At 47.0% G+C, this 18,507-nt stretch overlaps 1 protein-coding gene across 10 annotated transcripts in view; it reads right to left on the bottom strand.

The window, feature by feature from the left end:
* LOC119170175 (cholecystokinin receptor type A) overlaps positions 1–18,507 on the bottom strand; it is a 282,014-nt gene that overhangs the window by 78,531 nt on the left and 184,976 nt on the right. For all 10 annotated transcript variants that reach the window (XM_075878795.1, XM_075878762.1, XM_075878768.1 and 7 more), the window contains exon 2: positions 951–1,148. In XM_075878795.1, coding sequence (XP_075734910.1) covers positions 951–1,148 — 198 coding nt within the window. The remainder of the gene's footprint in view (positions 1–950; positions 1,149–18,507) is intronic.

Below are 18,507 nucleotides of genomic sequence, written 5' to 3'. Positions count from 1 at the left end.
TCTGAAATGTATACCCTTGCATGCAGCCAACCCGAAGTGCTGTTGGTGGAACAGCTAGGGTTGTCAACGTGAACGAGTGAAAAAACTAAGATAAGTGTACTACTAACACGTCCATGTGAAAGGGGACGATGCTAACAAAACAACTCGTCAGAAAATAACGGTAACGAATACTAATGTGGGCGTGAAAGAAGTAACGCGGACTGTAAGCACTTTCGTTCTTTCACTTACTTTCACGCACAGCGACCTTCGAAAAACGACCTTGTACATTATTTTTACAATTCCAGCAGCTGTCAAAGAAAATACGTTTCCCACGAATTTGCACGCCGTTACGGAGAGACCCATACATCAAGGTAGAAATAGCACTCTGACATAACCGCGCTATAGGTCGAAAATGAACAGATGTAAGACACAAGTGCTCGAAGTGCAATTAGAAAGGCATTCTAACGAGTTTGGTCCCTATTTTTAGATAACAATACCCCACTCAATGTTTCAGGGTTCATATTACTTCCAGTGTTTTCTTTTTATATCGTGTAATTATTTGGTTTAGAAAAGTAGCTTTCAAAACTTGACTTCCCATATAGCGGCACGCTTTTTTTTCTTTATTTATCTGTTTCATCGTTTTCCTGTGGCCCTGACAACGTGCATTCAAAAACGGCTGAACAAACACCTTAGATATCAAGTATCAGCCGCTGTATACTTTTTTCTTCCTTAAGTGTCACCTTGAAACGGGGTACAGACCCTCGAGGCATCGTTTTGCGCAGAAGCCCAGACATTTGGAGTGGGACGCCCACACAAACATCTTACGTCGTAAATGTCAGCCAATGGCGTACCTCTTTACGTACAGCATTTTCCTTTAATGTCAAGATAAACTATAAACGCCCCCTCTACGTTTCATTTTGCGCAAGAGCGCGCATACGTGCAGCAGGAAGTAGACACGTGAAGGCACTGACCTCCGCGCAGGGGCACCAGCTGCGAGAGGACAGCGATGGGCAGCATGGTGACCATGGAACAGAGCCAGACGAGCAGAATGACCTTGTAGGCGTGTGACCGGGTCTGCCACCGTCGAGACTCCAGGGGCCGAACGATGGCGAAGAACCTCTCGAGCGAGATGGACACCAGCGTCCAAGCGGACACCGACACTGACACGGCTGCGAGAGAGAGAGAGACAGAATGAGACATGTAACAACACCTAATAAATATAAAATATGGTCTCTTTAGTAAAACATAAAACAAAGACAAAAACAAGAAACAATACAGCGTACTGTATTGCCACGTGGCGCTGTGGGTATGATATAAATAAATAAATAAATAAATAAATTATTAAATAAATAAATACATGCTTGACGCAGACGAAAGCAAAAGTACGAAACCACAGCGCTGCACCCCCAACCTCTATTGGAAAGCAATGAGATATACTTATATGGTGACAACCGGAATTTGCGCATATTCCTGCCAAGGCACTCATTGTTAGCTTTTTAAACTTCACTTCTTTATCGTTGTGTTTTTGCGTCCGAAAACCACAATATGACTGTGAGGGACGCTGTATTGGAGTGCTGTGGAAGTTTCCAACACCTGAACTTCGTGCACCCAAATCTAGTTTCACGGGCCACAAACGTGCTCGTCTCCATCAAAATACGGCTGACGTGGCCTGGATTAGATGCCATGGCCTTCGTGTTATCAATCTAGCAACGTAACCACTTCGATACGACAGAGGGTTAGTAATGCTACAGGGCGGCATCTTTCACAGTGGCTATACGTGTAATTCGTCTCGCTGAATTCATGTCCCATGTAGCGACAAACCTTCGCCACCACAGGGCTTCTTTTCCTGTTTTGTTTGAAGCGTAAGAAAACATTGGGTTAGTGAACTCCAGCTAGGGTGGGCTGTGCCAAAAGCTACACAGAGGAGCAGTCTACAATACATGAACAACATGCTTCAATAGGTGCGGGTTACTAATGTCCGGCTAGAGTATGCGGAACGCGTCGGTCAAATGTCACCACACACGGCGCGATGGATGGTCGGTCACCTGTCACGTTGTCATGCTTACTCATCGGCTTTCTCTGCTACATTGTGCGGATATATGAGACGCTTCTTCCATTACAAATTATGTTCATCTCATATGATGCAAATATTTGGCACAACCTTATCTTTACAACCCTCGGTGGTTTTTCCCGTCTGAAAGAATATGATAGGTATGCGGTCGAAGCATGGGAATTAATGCTGCGCGACTGCCCCAACGCTACATGTCACGTCAAGGACAAACGTAATTGTACCACGCCACTCCCTTTCGCTGCGACCATGGTGATTCGCAGTACGCCTCTCTCAGTGCAATACAAGCTCACCGTATATCTCATGGCCGGGGTTCGCTACCTTTAATGCGAGCAGTGGTCCGTGCAACTTTTGTCGTAACTATGTAATAACGTGTAGAACACACGCTCTCCGAGTATCCTCATCTAAAGTGATGAAACGCATGCTTTGCGGGCTTACATGCAACGGCGTGACGAGCGACCGTTCACAAAGCAAAAACGCAGCTTTCGATCGTTCACACCAAGCCCTGTCTAAAATTTTAATTATACGCACGGCCGCCTTTGAAAAGTGAAATTTGTTGCGTGTCCATGCGCATAGCCTCTTTTTTTTTCTACGCCTGTAGTTGAAGGCGAAGCTCAGCCCAGGTAAATCTTCTGCCTTTCTTTCAACATGTTGAAATATTTTCCTTCACAATGCCACCACTAATGCGAAGTGAGACTGATGAGTGTAGTGGTATACTTGCCTTTCTATGTTTATGAAGCAGAAACTTTGCGAGGATATGAATGACGAGCCTGGGCATGCATTTAGCGGCACAAAATAAATTGCTTGACAACGCACATTTAAGCCCCCGTCTTCGGGTGTTGGGCACGTTCTCCCTAAATCGCACGTCCCACATGCATGCACGAATTTCAGCAGCTGTACTGGGCCTACTAAACACTTATTTGCCACATATGATAAATGACGTAGGCGGATCTACTGTTATTTATACTGATAACTGCACGCTTCTGTTGAGTTCAATATTTTTTCCGGATACTTTTACGGGGGTGGTGCGTAACTTGTAGGAACATAATCAGTAGGCAGCAGTGTCGCGACGTACGCTGGCACCATTCATTCAATCGGCGAGAAAACACTGAGTTTTTTTTTAATGCTTTTCGTATCGGTATATGAAGTAACTGAGTGGCGTGTCCCTACAAGCTACCTTGCACAACCGTCAGGCTCAAAAAAAAAAAAACGGAAGAGGCTTTCATTTTAATCACTGATACAATCCTCCATTGCTTTCCCCCCCCCCCCCCCCGATCTTTCTTCCTCCTTATTTCTTTGAACGTGACAGAGGTGCAATTCTATAGAGACCACATACGGTGGCGCCTCCGTGCGCTGCTACCGCTCTTTTCACATTCTAGCGATAGCGACACGTCAACCAACGGTGTTGCGTGAAACCGCACGCAGACGACGAATCCCTTGGGGTGCGCCGGTGTTTTGATGCATCGTCACCATCAAGTTACTGTTTCCTGCGTAACTACCCGACTAGGTTGAGCTCACAAAGAGTGCACAAAAGCCACAGGAGGCTTCGCGGTCACCACTGAAAGCACTGGAAGTTGCCGCGTGCTCGCTAATCTACAGTATGCCCAGAAAAGGTGCGAAGTTTAATCGCGCCAAACTTGATCAAGCCCATCCGTTGTCATTTGCAACGTGACTGGTGTGCAGTAGCGTGTCACAACGCGTAGCACGAGCGTTACTATGACTCTATGCGTGTTTGCTTTTGTAGTCAGGTTGCCGAAACGCGGCTTATGAAAATAAATTACATTAAACGCCCACCAGCAATGCAGCCGCCGACACTTTCGCAAAAAAAAAAAAAGTCATATGATGCTATACCTTGAGCCTATACCAAGTGATGAACGGAATTTCATGAAATATATTGATTGATCGATATGTGGGTTTTAAAGGCCCAAAACCACCACATGTTTATGAGAGACGCCGTAGTGGCAGGCTCCAGAAATTTCGACAACTTGAGTTTTTCAACGTGTACCCAAATCTGTCCACAGGGGCTTACAGCATTTTCGCCTCCATCGAAAATTCATGAAATATATATCTAACGTACTTGCATAGCTTTCGTTTTTCTCAGTCTGGAACAAGGCAAAGAGTGGGTGGAAAAGGAGGAAGTCACCCCTTCCTTGTGTTACGCTGTGCACTAGAGGCTGAGATGGAAAACCAACATGCCCAAACCTGAGGGACAGACAGACGGGTGGTGAACTTTAATCGGGGCTGAGGACTACTGACAGGACCCCCTAACGGGGGGCTATCGTAACCACTGGCCGCGCCCATGCCCAAACTTGAGTTATTTAGTTTACGACATATTAATTTGTGTTTTCGTATCGAAGCAAACTGAACACTCGTTTCATCCACAACTGTACTGAATATGAACGTATAGGGTTGATACTTCACAGGCCAGACTCAATAGCTTTTATTAATGCAAAAGCCCTATATGCTTTCGAAAACACAAGAATTGAGCATCGGCATTACCCGCTTCGGCGTCAGCGCGAGTGATTAAAAAAAAGAATCACGTGATAACGTCAAAATATTGCGTCGATCACTAAACTTGGTGACATCATAACGTCACTATGGCGTCCTCATCACGTCACATATCATGACGTCTGTGATGTTATTGGGGCAGGACCGCTCCAGAAAGAATCAGACAGCACGCCAGTACACAAACACACGTCCAACTTCTATTGTACCCTTCACACATGGACAACCCACACATTACGAAGTTCCTAACACAAAAACACGCGGCTAAACTAAATGAATAAGTAGAACGTTCGGCCTACAGTTCAGGTCGTCGGGGTAGTAGCCTGGGCCGTCGTTGATGCCCCGTCGGCAACATTCAGTGGCGAAGTCGACGATAGGCGGCGTCGTCACCTGCAGTGACGAAGTCGGGAGACGCAGGGTCGCCGCGTCGAACTCCAGTGGCTCAGCGCCACTGTCGACGAACTGGAGCCGACGACTCACGTATTCCGGCGGCGGGGAGTTGTGCCCTTGAGCACCTGTAGTCCGCCTCGGAAACCCACGCCAGCCCTCCTGGAACAGCGGCGCAAGGGCAGGTTCAGGCACCCGGCGCCAGCCCTCCTGGAACAGCGGCGCAAGGGCAGGTTCAGGCACCCGGCGCCAGCTCTCCACGACCAGCGGGACAAGGACAGGTTCGGGAACCAGGCGCCAGCTCTCCTCGACCAGCGGGACAAGGACAGGTTCAGGAACCAGGCGCCAGCTCTCCTAGACCGGTCGTCTAGCGGAAGCTGAGCTGTCCACTCGGCTAGTACGAGTGTCGCGACGTGGCCTGGGTCGTACCTATGGGCCAGACGCCCAACGAGGTAGTCCTGCCTCGAACGACGTACCTCGCGCACTCCCGAAGGCACGGGTCACCCACGCTCGAGGCCGCGCCTCACGAGCTGTCGTCTTCCTCGTAGGCCCCGCCCGGCACATACACGCACACATCACATCCTCTTCGCCACCGCACGGCACACTATTGTCGTTTTTTTAGTTTCTGTTTCGCGCCCGCGCAGCACATATTATGACATCACCCCCTTTTCCGAGAAAGTTGTTTGCAACTATTCTACTACAAGGGCGCGGGGCGAACGAATGGTCACTGCACTGCACGGTCACTGCACGGTCCCTGCACTGCACTGCATTGTCTTAGGGGTCGCATGTACATAGTAGCAGAATGTTCACAGAAGGCTGCTTACAGTTCGGTTGGAAAACTACCGTACAAGTAGGGTTGCTATGTCGCAACTAGGAGTCAACTATTCACGACTGAGGCCTAGTAGTATTAAGAACCACGTTGCTACCTAAACGGCCGTTATGCGCGACTCAAGTATTTTTTGAGCATGTTGATATGGAAAATCTTGTTTTTCCCAAACACATCGATGACGTAGTCGACATCATTTTTCCGTTCGATGACTTGGAACGGCCCTTTCCACTGCATTAACAGCTTGTTGGAGTCAGTCGGGAGCAGAATTAAAACCTTGTTGCCTGGGCATAATTTTCTAGGGCGACTTTTCCTGTCATAATAGGTTTTCTGCTTCACACGAGCCTTCTCCAGCTGTTCATGAGCTATCTTGCAAGTCTCCTCTAGGCGATTGCGCAAATCAAAGACGTAGGTGTAAGTCGTCCGCGTTTCTGCGTCTAGCCCCTCATTTGTCCACAGTTCTCTCAGCACGGTTAGCGGTCCTCGGACGTGGCGGCCGTAAATGAGCTGAAACGGAGAGAACCCGAGGCTTGTCTGTGGAACTTCCCTATATGCAAAGAGTAGCGGAGCTAGGTACCTGTCCCAAGATCGAGGTCTCTCTTGGCACATTCTCTTTAGCATTGTCTTCAGGGTGCCATTAAATTTCTCCACGAGACCGTTCGCCATCGCATAATATGGGGTTGTCTTTAGCATCTTCACGGAGAGAAGCCTGCTAACCTCGTTCATTAATTCTGAGGTAAAACTTGCCCCTTGGTCGGTGACGATTTCCTTTGGCAAGCCGATGCGGGAAAAAATCTCGATGAGTGCTTCCGCAATGTGAACTGCGTCGATTGCGGGCAATGCTACAGCGTCAGGGTAGCGAGTCGCAAAATCGATAAGTGTCAGAACATATCGGTTCCCACGGTCCGATCTTGGTGAAAATGGGCCGATTAAATCAACCGCGACCCTTTCAAAAGGTGTCCGGATAAGAGGCATGTTGCCTAGTGGTGCGACTCCAACTTTTCCTTTAGGGGTAGTTCTCTGGCACTTGTCGCAAGACTTGACAAAGCGCTTTACGTCTCCGTTCAGGTCAGGCCAATAAAATTCTTCTAGGACACGATCAGTAGTTCTTTTGATGCCTTGGTGTCCCGCCATGATACTGCCATGAGCAATGTCCAGTATGCCTACCCGGAACGCTTTCGGAGTGACCAGCTGTTTAAACGTCCTGCCAGTGGCAAGGCGGTAGCGTCGATAAAGCAATCCTTTATCTTCGATGAAATCGTAACAGTGGCCCTTTCCCGATTTGAATTCTTTATTCACTTTAGCAAAGACAGCTTTGAGTGTCGGGTCATTTCGCTGTTCCTCGGCGAGTTGGGCTCTGGTAACGTCAGGTAAGAGCGTTGTTGACACGTACAAAGGCCTGATATTTTCTTGACCTTGTTGATTGGCTTTGGTTTTTGCCACGCTTGACGAAGCAGATCTTGAGGTGACAGGTGACTTGGTCGGGTGTGCTTGCGCAGGTAACTCATCCACCTGGGTATGAGTCGCCTGCTTCCAGTCAGAATCTGGATCGTATGGTCCTCTGACGCCTGGAAGATTTCCCAGCACAAGGTCATAGAGGGGTTGATCCATACAAGCCACTTTCAGCATCCCTGTGAAGTACGGCGTGTTGACTTGTACAATAGCTTCCGGGAGATGGCTAGTTGACCTGTCTAGGTGAACGACACTGATTTTCTTGCCTGTCAGGCACACATCAGGAACGAGCTCCCGTCGGACGATTGCCGTGTTGCATCCCGTATCGCGTAAGACTCGAACCTCTCTTCCTAGCAGCAGACCTTCGACCACTGGCATCCCGTCGGCCAGGAAACGTATTGTACCCTGCACGTTCTTGTCGTCGTGGTGACTTGAGCAAGGAATCTTCCCTCCTGGACGCTTGGCTGTTTTTCTAGCACCAGCCCGGGCAGAGTCAGGTTCGCTAAATGCGCACGAAGAACTCGGTTTGTTGTTCCCATGCTGGTTTCGGCAAGTTTCTGTGACATGTCCCGTTTTACCGCACAACTTGCATTTCAGCATCTGCTTAGGTGGATTGCGGCAGTCAGGAGCCAAATGTCCGAAACGATGACACAGGATACACTTGAGTTGCGGTTTCCGCGACGCTTCGGTAGGCTTTCCACTGGATTCTTTCGCGGGGTCAGGACCTTTTCCTATATTAGTCAAATTCTGCGCCTCAAGGAAGCGATCCGTCAAATTAGCGAGTTCATCTAGTGACTTGCACTCTCGCTCTTTTAAGAAGACAACCAGCTTTGGATGGCAACAACGCAAAAATTGCTCAGAGATTACGTGATCCCTTAGACCTTCATAGGTTTGGGATACGTTTGCCATGTCTATCCAATGGTCAAAATAACTGGTAATTCTTGCTGCTAACTGTCGTCCAGTTTCACCATCTGCTGCTCGTGCTTTCCGAAACTTATCTTGGTAGCCTTGAGCCGTAAACTGAAATCTCTGCAGTAGAGCTTTCTTTACTTTTTGGTAGTCCAGCGAATCAGCGGCAGTCATTCGGCCTATCACGGTTAACGCGTCCCCCGTTAGGCACAGGCTAACAGCGAGACCCCATTTTTCTTGCGGCCAATCCTGTCCTGTGGCTACGCGCTCGAATCGCTGCAGATACGCGTGCAGATCATCGCGTTTCTCGTCAAATACAGGCAGTAACTTCTGCGGATTGAGGGGTGAGGAGGTGCTGGGCGCAGTCAAAGCGTCATTAGCTGCTACAGGCATATTCTGAGCTCCTTCCTGAAGCTTTAGCTTAAGCTGCAAAATTTCACGCTGCCTCTCGTCAGCTTCTTTGGCTGCCTCTCGCTCTGCAGCTCTCTCATCCCTTAGCTTAGCCTGTTGGGCCTCAATCCACTTGTTTAGCTCTGCACCCGAGAACCCTAGTTGGAGCCCTATAGCGGCGAGTTTTTCCAAGTCCATGGTGCAGTCTGAACGTGTGTCTGCCCCGAGCGAAACTGTCTTCTTTCCCTGGTTTAACGAGCGGATCCTGGCAGGCTCGCCAGTTTGTGATGTTATTGGGGCAGGACCGCTCCAGAAAGAATCAGACAGCACGCCAGTACACAAACACACGTCCAACTTCTATTGTACCCTTCACACATGGACAACCCACACATTACGAAGTTCCTAACACAAAAACACGCGGCTAAACTAAATGAATAAGTAGAACGTTCGGCCTACAGTTCAGGTCGTCGGGGTAGTAGCCTGGGCCGTCGTTGATGCCCCGTCGGCAACATTCAGTGGCGAAGTCGACGATGGGCGGCGTCGTCACCTGCAGTGACGAAGTCGGGAGACGCAGGGTCGCCGCGTCGAACTCCAGTGGCTCAGCGCCACTGTCGACGAACTGGAGCCGACGACTCACGTGTTCCGGCGGCGGGGAGTTGTGCCCTTGAGCACCTGTAGTCCGCCTCGGAAACCCACGCCAGCCCTCCTGGAACAGCGGCGCAAGGGCAGGTTCAGGCACCCGGCGCCAGCCCTCCTGGAACAGCGGCGCAAGGGCAGGTTCAGGCACCCGGCGCCAGCTCTCCACGACCAGCGGGACAAGGACAGGTTCAGGAACCAGGCGCCAGCTCTCCTAGACCGGTCGTCTAGCGGAGGCTGAGCTGTCCACTCGGCTAGTACGAGTGTCGCGACGTGGCCTGGGTCGTACCTAAGGGCCAGACGCCCAACGAGGTAGTCCTGCCTCGAACGACGTACCTCGCGCACTCCCGAAGGCACGGGTCACCCACGCTCGAGGCCGCGCCTCACGAGCTGTCGTCTTCCTCGTAGGCCCCGCCCGGCACATACACGCACACATCACATCCTCTTCGCCACCGCACGGCACACTATTGTCGTTTTTTTAGTTTCTGTTTCGCGCCCACGCAGCACATATTATGACAACGTCGTATGATCTCTTCACTGGAGATCGTCGCTTTGTCAATCGTGGGCCAATCACGGAGAAAGTACAAAGCGTGGTGAGGGTAAGTGCTTGCGACCTTGGAGGCAGTGCCACACCACGATAAGTGCACAACGCGTTCCGAAAAAGGCCGACGGAGTCCAGTCCAGTACATCGTGTGGGAACCGAACAGAAGATGGCTTTAGCCGTCGAGCCGTCTGAGGCGATTGCATGGGACGCAATGAGTTTTCGGCTAATTAATTTTCTTCCCTTAAGATATGTAATAAACACAAGCAGCCACCTAATCATAAGTGAACCCGTACGCACCTTAATATATTGTTCTTCTGACAAAATAGAAAAGTATATTCGTACATTGCACTTTCGAATAACTCACCCGCTGCCGACATGATCGACAAGTGGAAACGTGGATGAAACGACGAAGAAATGCGTTTTCACTAGAAGCCTACAGGGCAAAACGACGAGAAACGAGAACAACACTGCGCTTTAGAAAAAAAAACGAAGAAAAGGGAGCACGCGCTGGTGCTATTGGGCTTGAAATTCGCTTCGCTGAGTAAACGTCCCTAAATGCATTAAGGCGTAAGGTAGTACCATAGAGCCGGTTGCTTCCTTCTTATTTTCTTTCTGCCACTTATTTCCTTTTTTTCTCGTTTTTTCGTGTGTACTTTTTTTCTTTCTCCCTCGGCAGCGCAATTTACTTCTTCGATGGCAGAGCTGCAAGTGCGATTCGACGCCTGTCGTCGGGCCATCAATAACTGAACCGGACTACCCCAAGGACGCATCGGGATGTCCCTCGATATACACTGTACTCTCCTCCCTCTCATACCCGACAAGCTATTTTTTTTTTTTTCCTTCTCAGCTGCGCCTCCACACTTGACTCTTGTCGCACAAAAAGGTGCACGTGCCCGGCATTCGCCAGCGGCGTGTGGCTTTCGTAATTCTCCGACGGACACTTTACGCAACGAGCCTTAAGGGAGAAAGAAAAAAAAAGAGTAAAGGCGAAAGCGTGTGTTGATAACGAGATATCTGTCGAAACGTGTTGTGAGCCTGCTTAACTGTTTCACTCCATCGTAAGTGGTGCAATGGTGGCGATTCTTGTGAGGTTTTTTGTGCCACAAAACATGCCTGTGCCACCACCTGCACAAACATGTTTTGTGATATATTTTTTCGATGTATGTGCCTGCTTGATGCCACATGAAGGGTGATGTAAGTTAGAAGACAGTATCATGCTGTCCCCTTTCATAGGCATAGCGAAATACTGTATGAAGATGATATTTAGGTAATATCATGAAGTAGACATACAAGTCATCTTGTGCATCGGCCGGAACACATAGATAGATAGATAGATAGATAGATAGATAGATAGATAGATAGATAGATAGATAGATAGATAGATAGATAGATAGACAGACATACAGACTGTCTATGTATGTATGTATGTATGTATGTATGTATGTATGTATGTATGTATGTATGTATGTATGTATGTATGTATGTATGTATGTATGTATGTATGTATGTATGTATGTATGTATGTATGTATCTATGTATGTATGTATGTATCTATGTATGTATGTATCTATGTATCTATCGTTGGCTTTGTGTGAGTAAACCTTTCTTTTTATGCATTTGGTTCCTTCCCAATGCCAATACCCATGTTTTTTTTTTTCCAGCCACAAAAAAATGCACCACTTGTTCTCTTCTTTCTTGTCTTCTGTACTTGAGGCTTTGTCCTGTCCTCTCAAGCATGGATAAATACGTGTTCGATATTAACCAGTAAGCAGCTAGAAGCCCTAGACTCGTAATGACTCCTACGCCTTATCAACCTTTAGTTATTATAGCCAACCCAGAGAACCATATGCTAAAGAATGCATGGTGGTGTGGGAGCAGGCGCCACCACAGGAGCAACGGAAAGAACAAAAAAACTGACTATGTTAAGGGGGGGTGACCCTCCCGAAATTGAAATGGTTCTCCCCCCCCCCCCCCCCGAACAAAATTTCTGGCTACGTGCCTGAATCACTGCCACTGTGGTGATGAGACAACATTGAAACAAACGAATGTGTCTCTTCTTGGCCTTCTTTTCACGATATTAACTTCGAGCAATAAACAATCACGTACAGGACGCCGAAACGCCAATCTGTCTGTGAAAATTTTTTATAATATATTTTCTTGCCCTCGTGCTTGTAACTAATATCACATAATTGAGACATCATATTTTTTTTTGTCACTTGGTTCATGTGAACCGAAGAGTGAACCGTTCTTGGTTACCTATGAACGTTGAAGAAAAACAAAATGGCAGCATATCCACGTAGTGAATGATGGGGAGTGGGGCGAAGCATTCGTACGTCCATTCGTTCTTGCTTCCGTCCGTTCCTGCATACGTCTGTGTAACCATCCATGCGTCCATCCACCCGTCCGTGCGTGGGTCTGTTCGTCCGTCCGTCCCTGCGTTCGTCCATGCATCCGCGCATGCGTCCGTTCATGCGTCCATCCATGCATCTGTCTGTGTGTCCGTTCGTCCATCTATTCAGCACTCCAAGTACCACCATCTCGCATCTTTTCATCATATATTATCCATATAGAAGCACCGCCATCCAGCGGACATTTCAAGGACTAAACGGGAGGTGGCACATGCACACTTTCTTACGGCTTGCGCTTCGGGTTTACTTCCCACCTTTAACCACCTTGAGTTCATGGTATATACTAGTTCACTGTATTCGTGGCTATGTGGCCCAACGCTCGCTAAACCTTTCTAAAACCAAGGAGGTTACACCCAGCGAGTATAACGTAGCAACCCTTTTTTGTCAGATCGTGCTCAATGTACATGCCAATAGCTGCTAATGGGGATCGCAGCGTGCGCGTTACCTAAAGGCCGAATGCTCCTGTCTCTCATTCCCCCTTAGCAGCCATTAACATGTGCATTGAGCACTATCTTTTATTGTTCAACAACGCACAGAAGAAATCTCTCACCGGAACCACCTTGGAAGTAAAAATCGTAAGGACCGCTATTTCGGGTATGTGCCACTGGTGGTTACGTACTACGAGGGACGCACAAGCCACGCCATAAGGAGCTTCGCCCCTAATATTGCGTGCTTGTCTCTTGTGCACAATGCAACTTCATGGATAGTAAGAATGAAGAAACAGTTAGGTCAAACACAATCCTACCATTTTTTAATGATGACAACCTCCAGCTACACCAAGCTATGGACAAGCAACTGCACCTCAAGTGGTACAAATAAGCAGTGGTCGAAAAAAAAAACGCAGTGAAACAACTAAAAGAAAGCTAGAAGAAAAGGCTTTGTCGGCTACACACGTGGCTAAAAGTGCTACAAAAAACTGCAAACACATTTGCGAGCGTGCGAGAAACCAATGCATTATCCCGGAAATCAAAATACAAATATTATAGAGCCGCTGCATGAATATCGAATGCGAGCGACATCTCTATTACGGGGGAAAAAGGGAGAGAAAGAGACATTGAAGAATACGTGGTTAGCTTCATATGCGGTGTAGGCACTATTTATCATCACACCTGCTTGCTATCTCTTGAAGCGAGTATAAAAAAATTATACGTTTGCTTGGCTTAGCCAATTGATGCTGGCGTTGCTTGGAAAACTATACTAAGTGCGTGCTCACATTTATAGCCGTCGGCTCGTATAATGTACAATTTCGGATAAAAAGAAAGACGAAAGAGGAAGGAAAGGCTTGGCAAACTTCTAAGGCATATCCGCTTACACGATGTTCAGCTTAAGCAAGGAAGAGTGGCGTGCAATATGCATTTACAACGCACGCGAAAGCTGCGTTCAATGCAGTGCACATAGCACGTGCTGATTGTACGGGACAGAATAGCAGCGCCACCAGGGGCAGTGCATTGAGACGCAGCCGACCTTCGACGAGTTGCTGGAGCCGATAATGATCTCGTGGCTGCTTTGTCGCCTCGGGCTTCACTATACTAACACGAGGAAATCCTGTGGCCTTCCTGGTGCCTAATGAAAATGCACATATAATAGGAACGCCACGTGGGCGTTTCTTCGCAGAATCACCCCTGTGTCGCTCAAACTAGACGCACACACACACACGTGTGTGTGCGTGCGTGCGTGCGTGTGTGTGTGTGTGTGTGTGTGTGTGTGTGTGTGTGTGTGTGTGTGTGTGTGTGTGTGTGTGTGTGTGTGTGTGTGTGTGTGTGTGTGTGTGTGTCGTAAGAGCACGTCACTTTCACTCAAGGTCACGTCAAATCACTTTTATGTGTTTTCTGCAGAAGTTCCTTTCTGGTGTTTCTGTATTCTCCGCGCAAGTCGTAGTATATCGAACGCATGCAGACACGCGTCGCTCAATGTGTGACGTTATTCTGTGCAAACATACCATAAACCATGGCCACAGCGTAGCGGGCGCTTCTCTTTATTATCCCCTCTCCTCTTATAGTCCCCTATTCACACGACCCCAGCCTCCCAATGTTTTTCTTTGCGGTGCGTGGCCGTGCCTTACGGTTTGCTTGAACAGTGTTTCCCCGATTCGTTGGACTGAACTGTGCAAACAGACTAGCCCTCAACACAAGCTACCCGGTTACGTGCCACATATGTGTGCTTTACGTAAAAATGATCACAGCCCGCACAATCCGGGCCCAAGGTGGGAAATCTCTGTAGCTTACTTCGAAACCTGATGCTCGGATATACAGTCTGTGCCTTTATCTACAAACAGTGTAGCGTGATACGGTTTTATGTTGGTTACGTAGCCACAACTTACACACGTACGTTTCAAGTCTTGCTCACTTGCCAAAGGCGGCAAAATGTTTTGATGTCGACTGTGACGGTCATTTTGTTTCATGACCACATATATTCGTGAAAGAAAGAGAGCATGAAATAAATAAAGCAATAAAAAAGAAAGAAAGAAAGACAAAAAAATAAAGAAACGAAGAAAAGGAGAAATAAATAAATAAATAATACATAAATAAATAAAGTAATATAGCTCAGTTCTACATGCTTACCGCTCCTTGATAGGACGCTTTCACATTCACCCAAGTGAGGCAGAAACATTTCATTAAAAAAGTAAAGCAAATCGTCTGTGTGAACAAGCTCCCCATACATTTGAACAAATAGTAATGATTGTGCAGCGCAAAGACACATAGCAGAGACACAAAAAATACACACCACCATCACATGCATGTCATTGATATGTGCTTTTGCGCTACACCATAATTATTACCAAACACCAACTAGCATGAAGACAAGCCCCAATGTATAAGTTTTCCAACAAAATTGAGGGAAATACGTGCATAAAGGTGTCCTTACTGCGTTGTATTTGAATCGTACTGTTGCATGCGTTTATCTTTCGTTTACGGTTGTGTAATTTCCTGTTGACGCGTTCTTTCGGTGTATTTTATTTGTGTCCACTCCTGCTTGGAGTCATGTGATTCTGCAGTATTTCTATATAAACAAACAAATAAAGTCCTTTCGCAGAGCTGAAAAAATGTTTTTTTTATGATTGCTTAAAAGCAACACCTCGCTGTCTTAAGCGATTTGATCTTTCCACTGCCGCTTGGAGGAAATTGGCGGAAGTATACTACGTTTTCATTTTCCCAAACTTTCCATTGCTTCATACCCAACGAAGAAGAAACCTTGCTAGAGTTTCTTGAGAAATACGAAACGTGTAGGAAGGCTGTCGAACGAGGCAAAAGTGTAGACGCTGAAAAAAGGAAAAGAAGCACACACACACACACACACACACACACACACACACACACACGCACACGCACACGCACACGCACACGCACACGCACACGCACACGCACACACGCACACGCACACGCACACGCACCCACACCCACACACACACACACACACACACACACACACACACACAGAGAGAGAGAGAGACAGACAGACAGACACACACACACACACAGACAGACAGACAGACAGAGAAATGGCAGGGGTATCTTTGCAAATGCAACGCGAATTCCCCGAGTCATGCTTAGCCTATCATATATATACGCAGTAAGCAGTAGGTGTTCGCTGAGTTCAGGAAAAATTTCTGGTGGACATTTGCCCAACTTTGAAAGTCATCAATCATAAATTACCTAAGAGAGCACGTGGCTCTCATCAAAGATGTCTACTTTCATCCAGATATGTGCACTGCGTTTGACACTTATCGGTTTTTAATTCTTTTAAAGTGTTTTGCAGATGGTTGGAAAACGCCGAATGGACGGCGGCATAACTTTACTAAAGCTTCGTTTTTTTTATCCGCATAGCTTCTCTTTTTTTTCTTTGCAAGTCTGTCCTTTCTGTTAAATATTCAGTTGGGTTATGGAATTTACCAGTCGGCGCAGGCATAAGAAGAGAAGTGCAAGGAATCACGTGATGGGATGACTTAATGGTCGTGAAAAAATTGTTTTGTCAACGGGACGTAATTTCAGTGTCGCATAACGTGACGTATAATAAGATGCAATCACTTCATATTTAACGTAGCTGCCGAAGCTTTGGGAACAACGTAAACGAGAGGTCTGGCTAATGTCGACAAAACGGCGTTCTATAACGTGCACTGCCACCGAAGAGCACACTCGCCTCTAGCGTGCCCCCTCTATAGAAATGCGACTGCCGTGACCGAAACCGTACCTGCTCTGTCTTTAGGGTCAACGGTCACAGCACAACGTAGAGCTCGGATACACTCACTATACAACCAAAGTTCGTATAATGCATGCTTCATAGCAGCTCTGCTCGGCTTCAACACATTTCACGATAACCAATAGCTTTTGACCGCAATTGGAACAAAAAAATTAGATATTAGTCTGCAAACCGAAAAAGAATCCTTCTTGTGGTTCCGGTTTGTCTACGTGAGTGAGCCATCAAACTGTTTGGAGGTTTTTAAAGACAATAGTATTTCTTACGGGCCTTCGACGCCAAAGTCTTGGTCTTTCTATTTGTGTTTAAATATGTCTGTTTGTCCGCGGTAACGATCCCCCTAACGGACACAAACAACAACTTAAACGGCCAACGCCATCCGCAGCATCCACCAATATTTCTAAAGTTTCAGCGTTCATACTTGTGAGATTGTAAAATGAAAAGCAATCATTGCGCATATCTGTGGCACTATAACAACACCTAGATATTTCGTATGTGTGCCTTTTTACTAGAGAAGACACCCACCAGTAATTCTGAAGACCGTAGCGTTTAGCACGCTGCGCTGACAGTGCAACACGATGCTCAAAAAGGCAAGTGTTTCCAACGCTTTGCTAAGACGACACGACACGGTGGTGGCACTTGCCCGTCGCTTTGCGTTGTACACTTTATCGACTCCGAGACCGGCGCGCATCTTTCTCCGCGGGCGCGCACGCCTTCCTTCGTTTTCGAAGATAACTGCCAGACGGCGCTCATGTCTAACGTGCCTCGATGCACTCGGTCGCCTTCACTGCACGGATCAAGACTCTCTGCAGCGCTTCCGGAATACAATTCACCAATTTTCTCGCAGAACATAAAATAAACGTTATGTTCACTCTCTTCATACGCAATACTATCGTCTTTTGGCGAGATTTTCAGTAAAACATGCAAATACGGGACCATTTTTTCTGTTTTTTTTTCTTCTTTTACGTCGGCAACTGGGACATTCCCCCCGCACATCTCTCTATCGCATATATGCGTGATCTCAGTCGTATCGTCCCCTGATGAAAACTGAAACATAGGCACGTTGTTTTTTTTTGTTTTTCATTGATTTCAGTTCGCGATAGGTTTCTTTCATTTTTTTACTTAATTCTGGTATTGGGCATTGTTCTTTTGTGTGTAAGTGCGCGTGCGCGCGTGTGTGTGTGTGTGTGTCTTTTAAAACACCTAGAAATGGAGAGACATTTCCGAAGCAAGCTGGTTAAAACAAAAAATAACACGAGAGAAGACCTGGAACATTTGTTTTGACTTCGTCGCGTCGACGATTCTGCAGTTCAGCAATATTTTCTGGAGTCTGCAGAAAGGAGAACAAATTTGACGCTAAGTGTTTCTTTATTGTGACATGGAATCTAAATGAGCCGTTCATTTTTGTACATGACTTAAGTAAAATTGCAATGATAGACGTTTCTGTGAAAGCGCCATAAGAGGTCGCGTGTCAAGTGAAGCGTCGTGGTGATGTTAGCTCCATGGCTGTCATGCGACAATAGGGGATATTCGGTTCCTATTGGCTTGGCGATCGATGCTCTCTTGGTGAAGAAAAGAACACGCTGCAAAAAAAAAAACCGAAAAAAACCGCAGTATATAGTGGAACAGAGTGAATTTTATGGCACCCCGAATTGATCGCTCCTAACTCTTGCCGCAATTTACGTCATAATATAATTACTAGTTTCGGCATTCCTCGAGCGTTGTTTACGCTAGTCTTCAGAATGAGCTGCCGTGGTTTCGGTTTCCACTCCATTTATTTTACTGAGCTGACCGATTCGGTGTTTGCTGACCTAATTGCTCTCCTGGAACGCGCCGCGTGTGTGCACTACGCTCCCCGAAAAGATCACGCGCTTCTCGATTTCCGATCCCGATGCATGTCTTTAATGGCCTCTTTTCAGGGGAGAGTCCGACTGTTTACTTCAGTTCTAATCCCATCCCGTTACGAAAGACCTCGAATTTACCACCCTAGCCGACTCATCCTTTTCAGAAGGACTAATAAGATGCCAACTACGGAATGCGTGCTTTCTAAGTTCGTTATTTCAAGTGGTTGAGTGACTGCCTGACTGTCATTATTTCTTTATTCATAGAAATAAGTAAATATTTGAAATGAAATTATAAAATAAATTTTATTTAACGAGCACCATTATATTTTCCATCTCTCCAGCGTTATTCATTTTATCATCGCGTT

Source organism: Rhipicephalus microplus, chromosome 2, assembly GCF_043290135.1.
Source record: "Rhipicephalus microplus isolate Deutch F79 chromosome 2, USDA_Rmic, whole genome shotgun sequence".
NCBI lineage: Eukaryota > Metazoa > Arthropoda > Arachnida > Ixodida > Ixodidae > Rhipicephalus > Rhipicephalus microplus.
The sequence above is the reverse complement of the archived record's forward strand: the minus strand, read 5'-3'. Positions and strand labels throughout refer to the sequence as shown.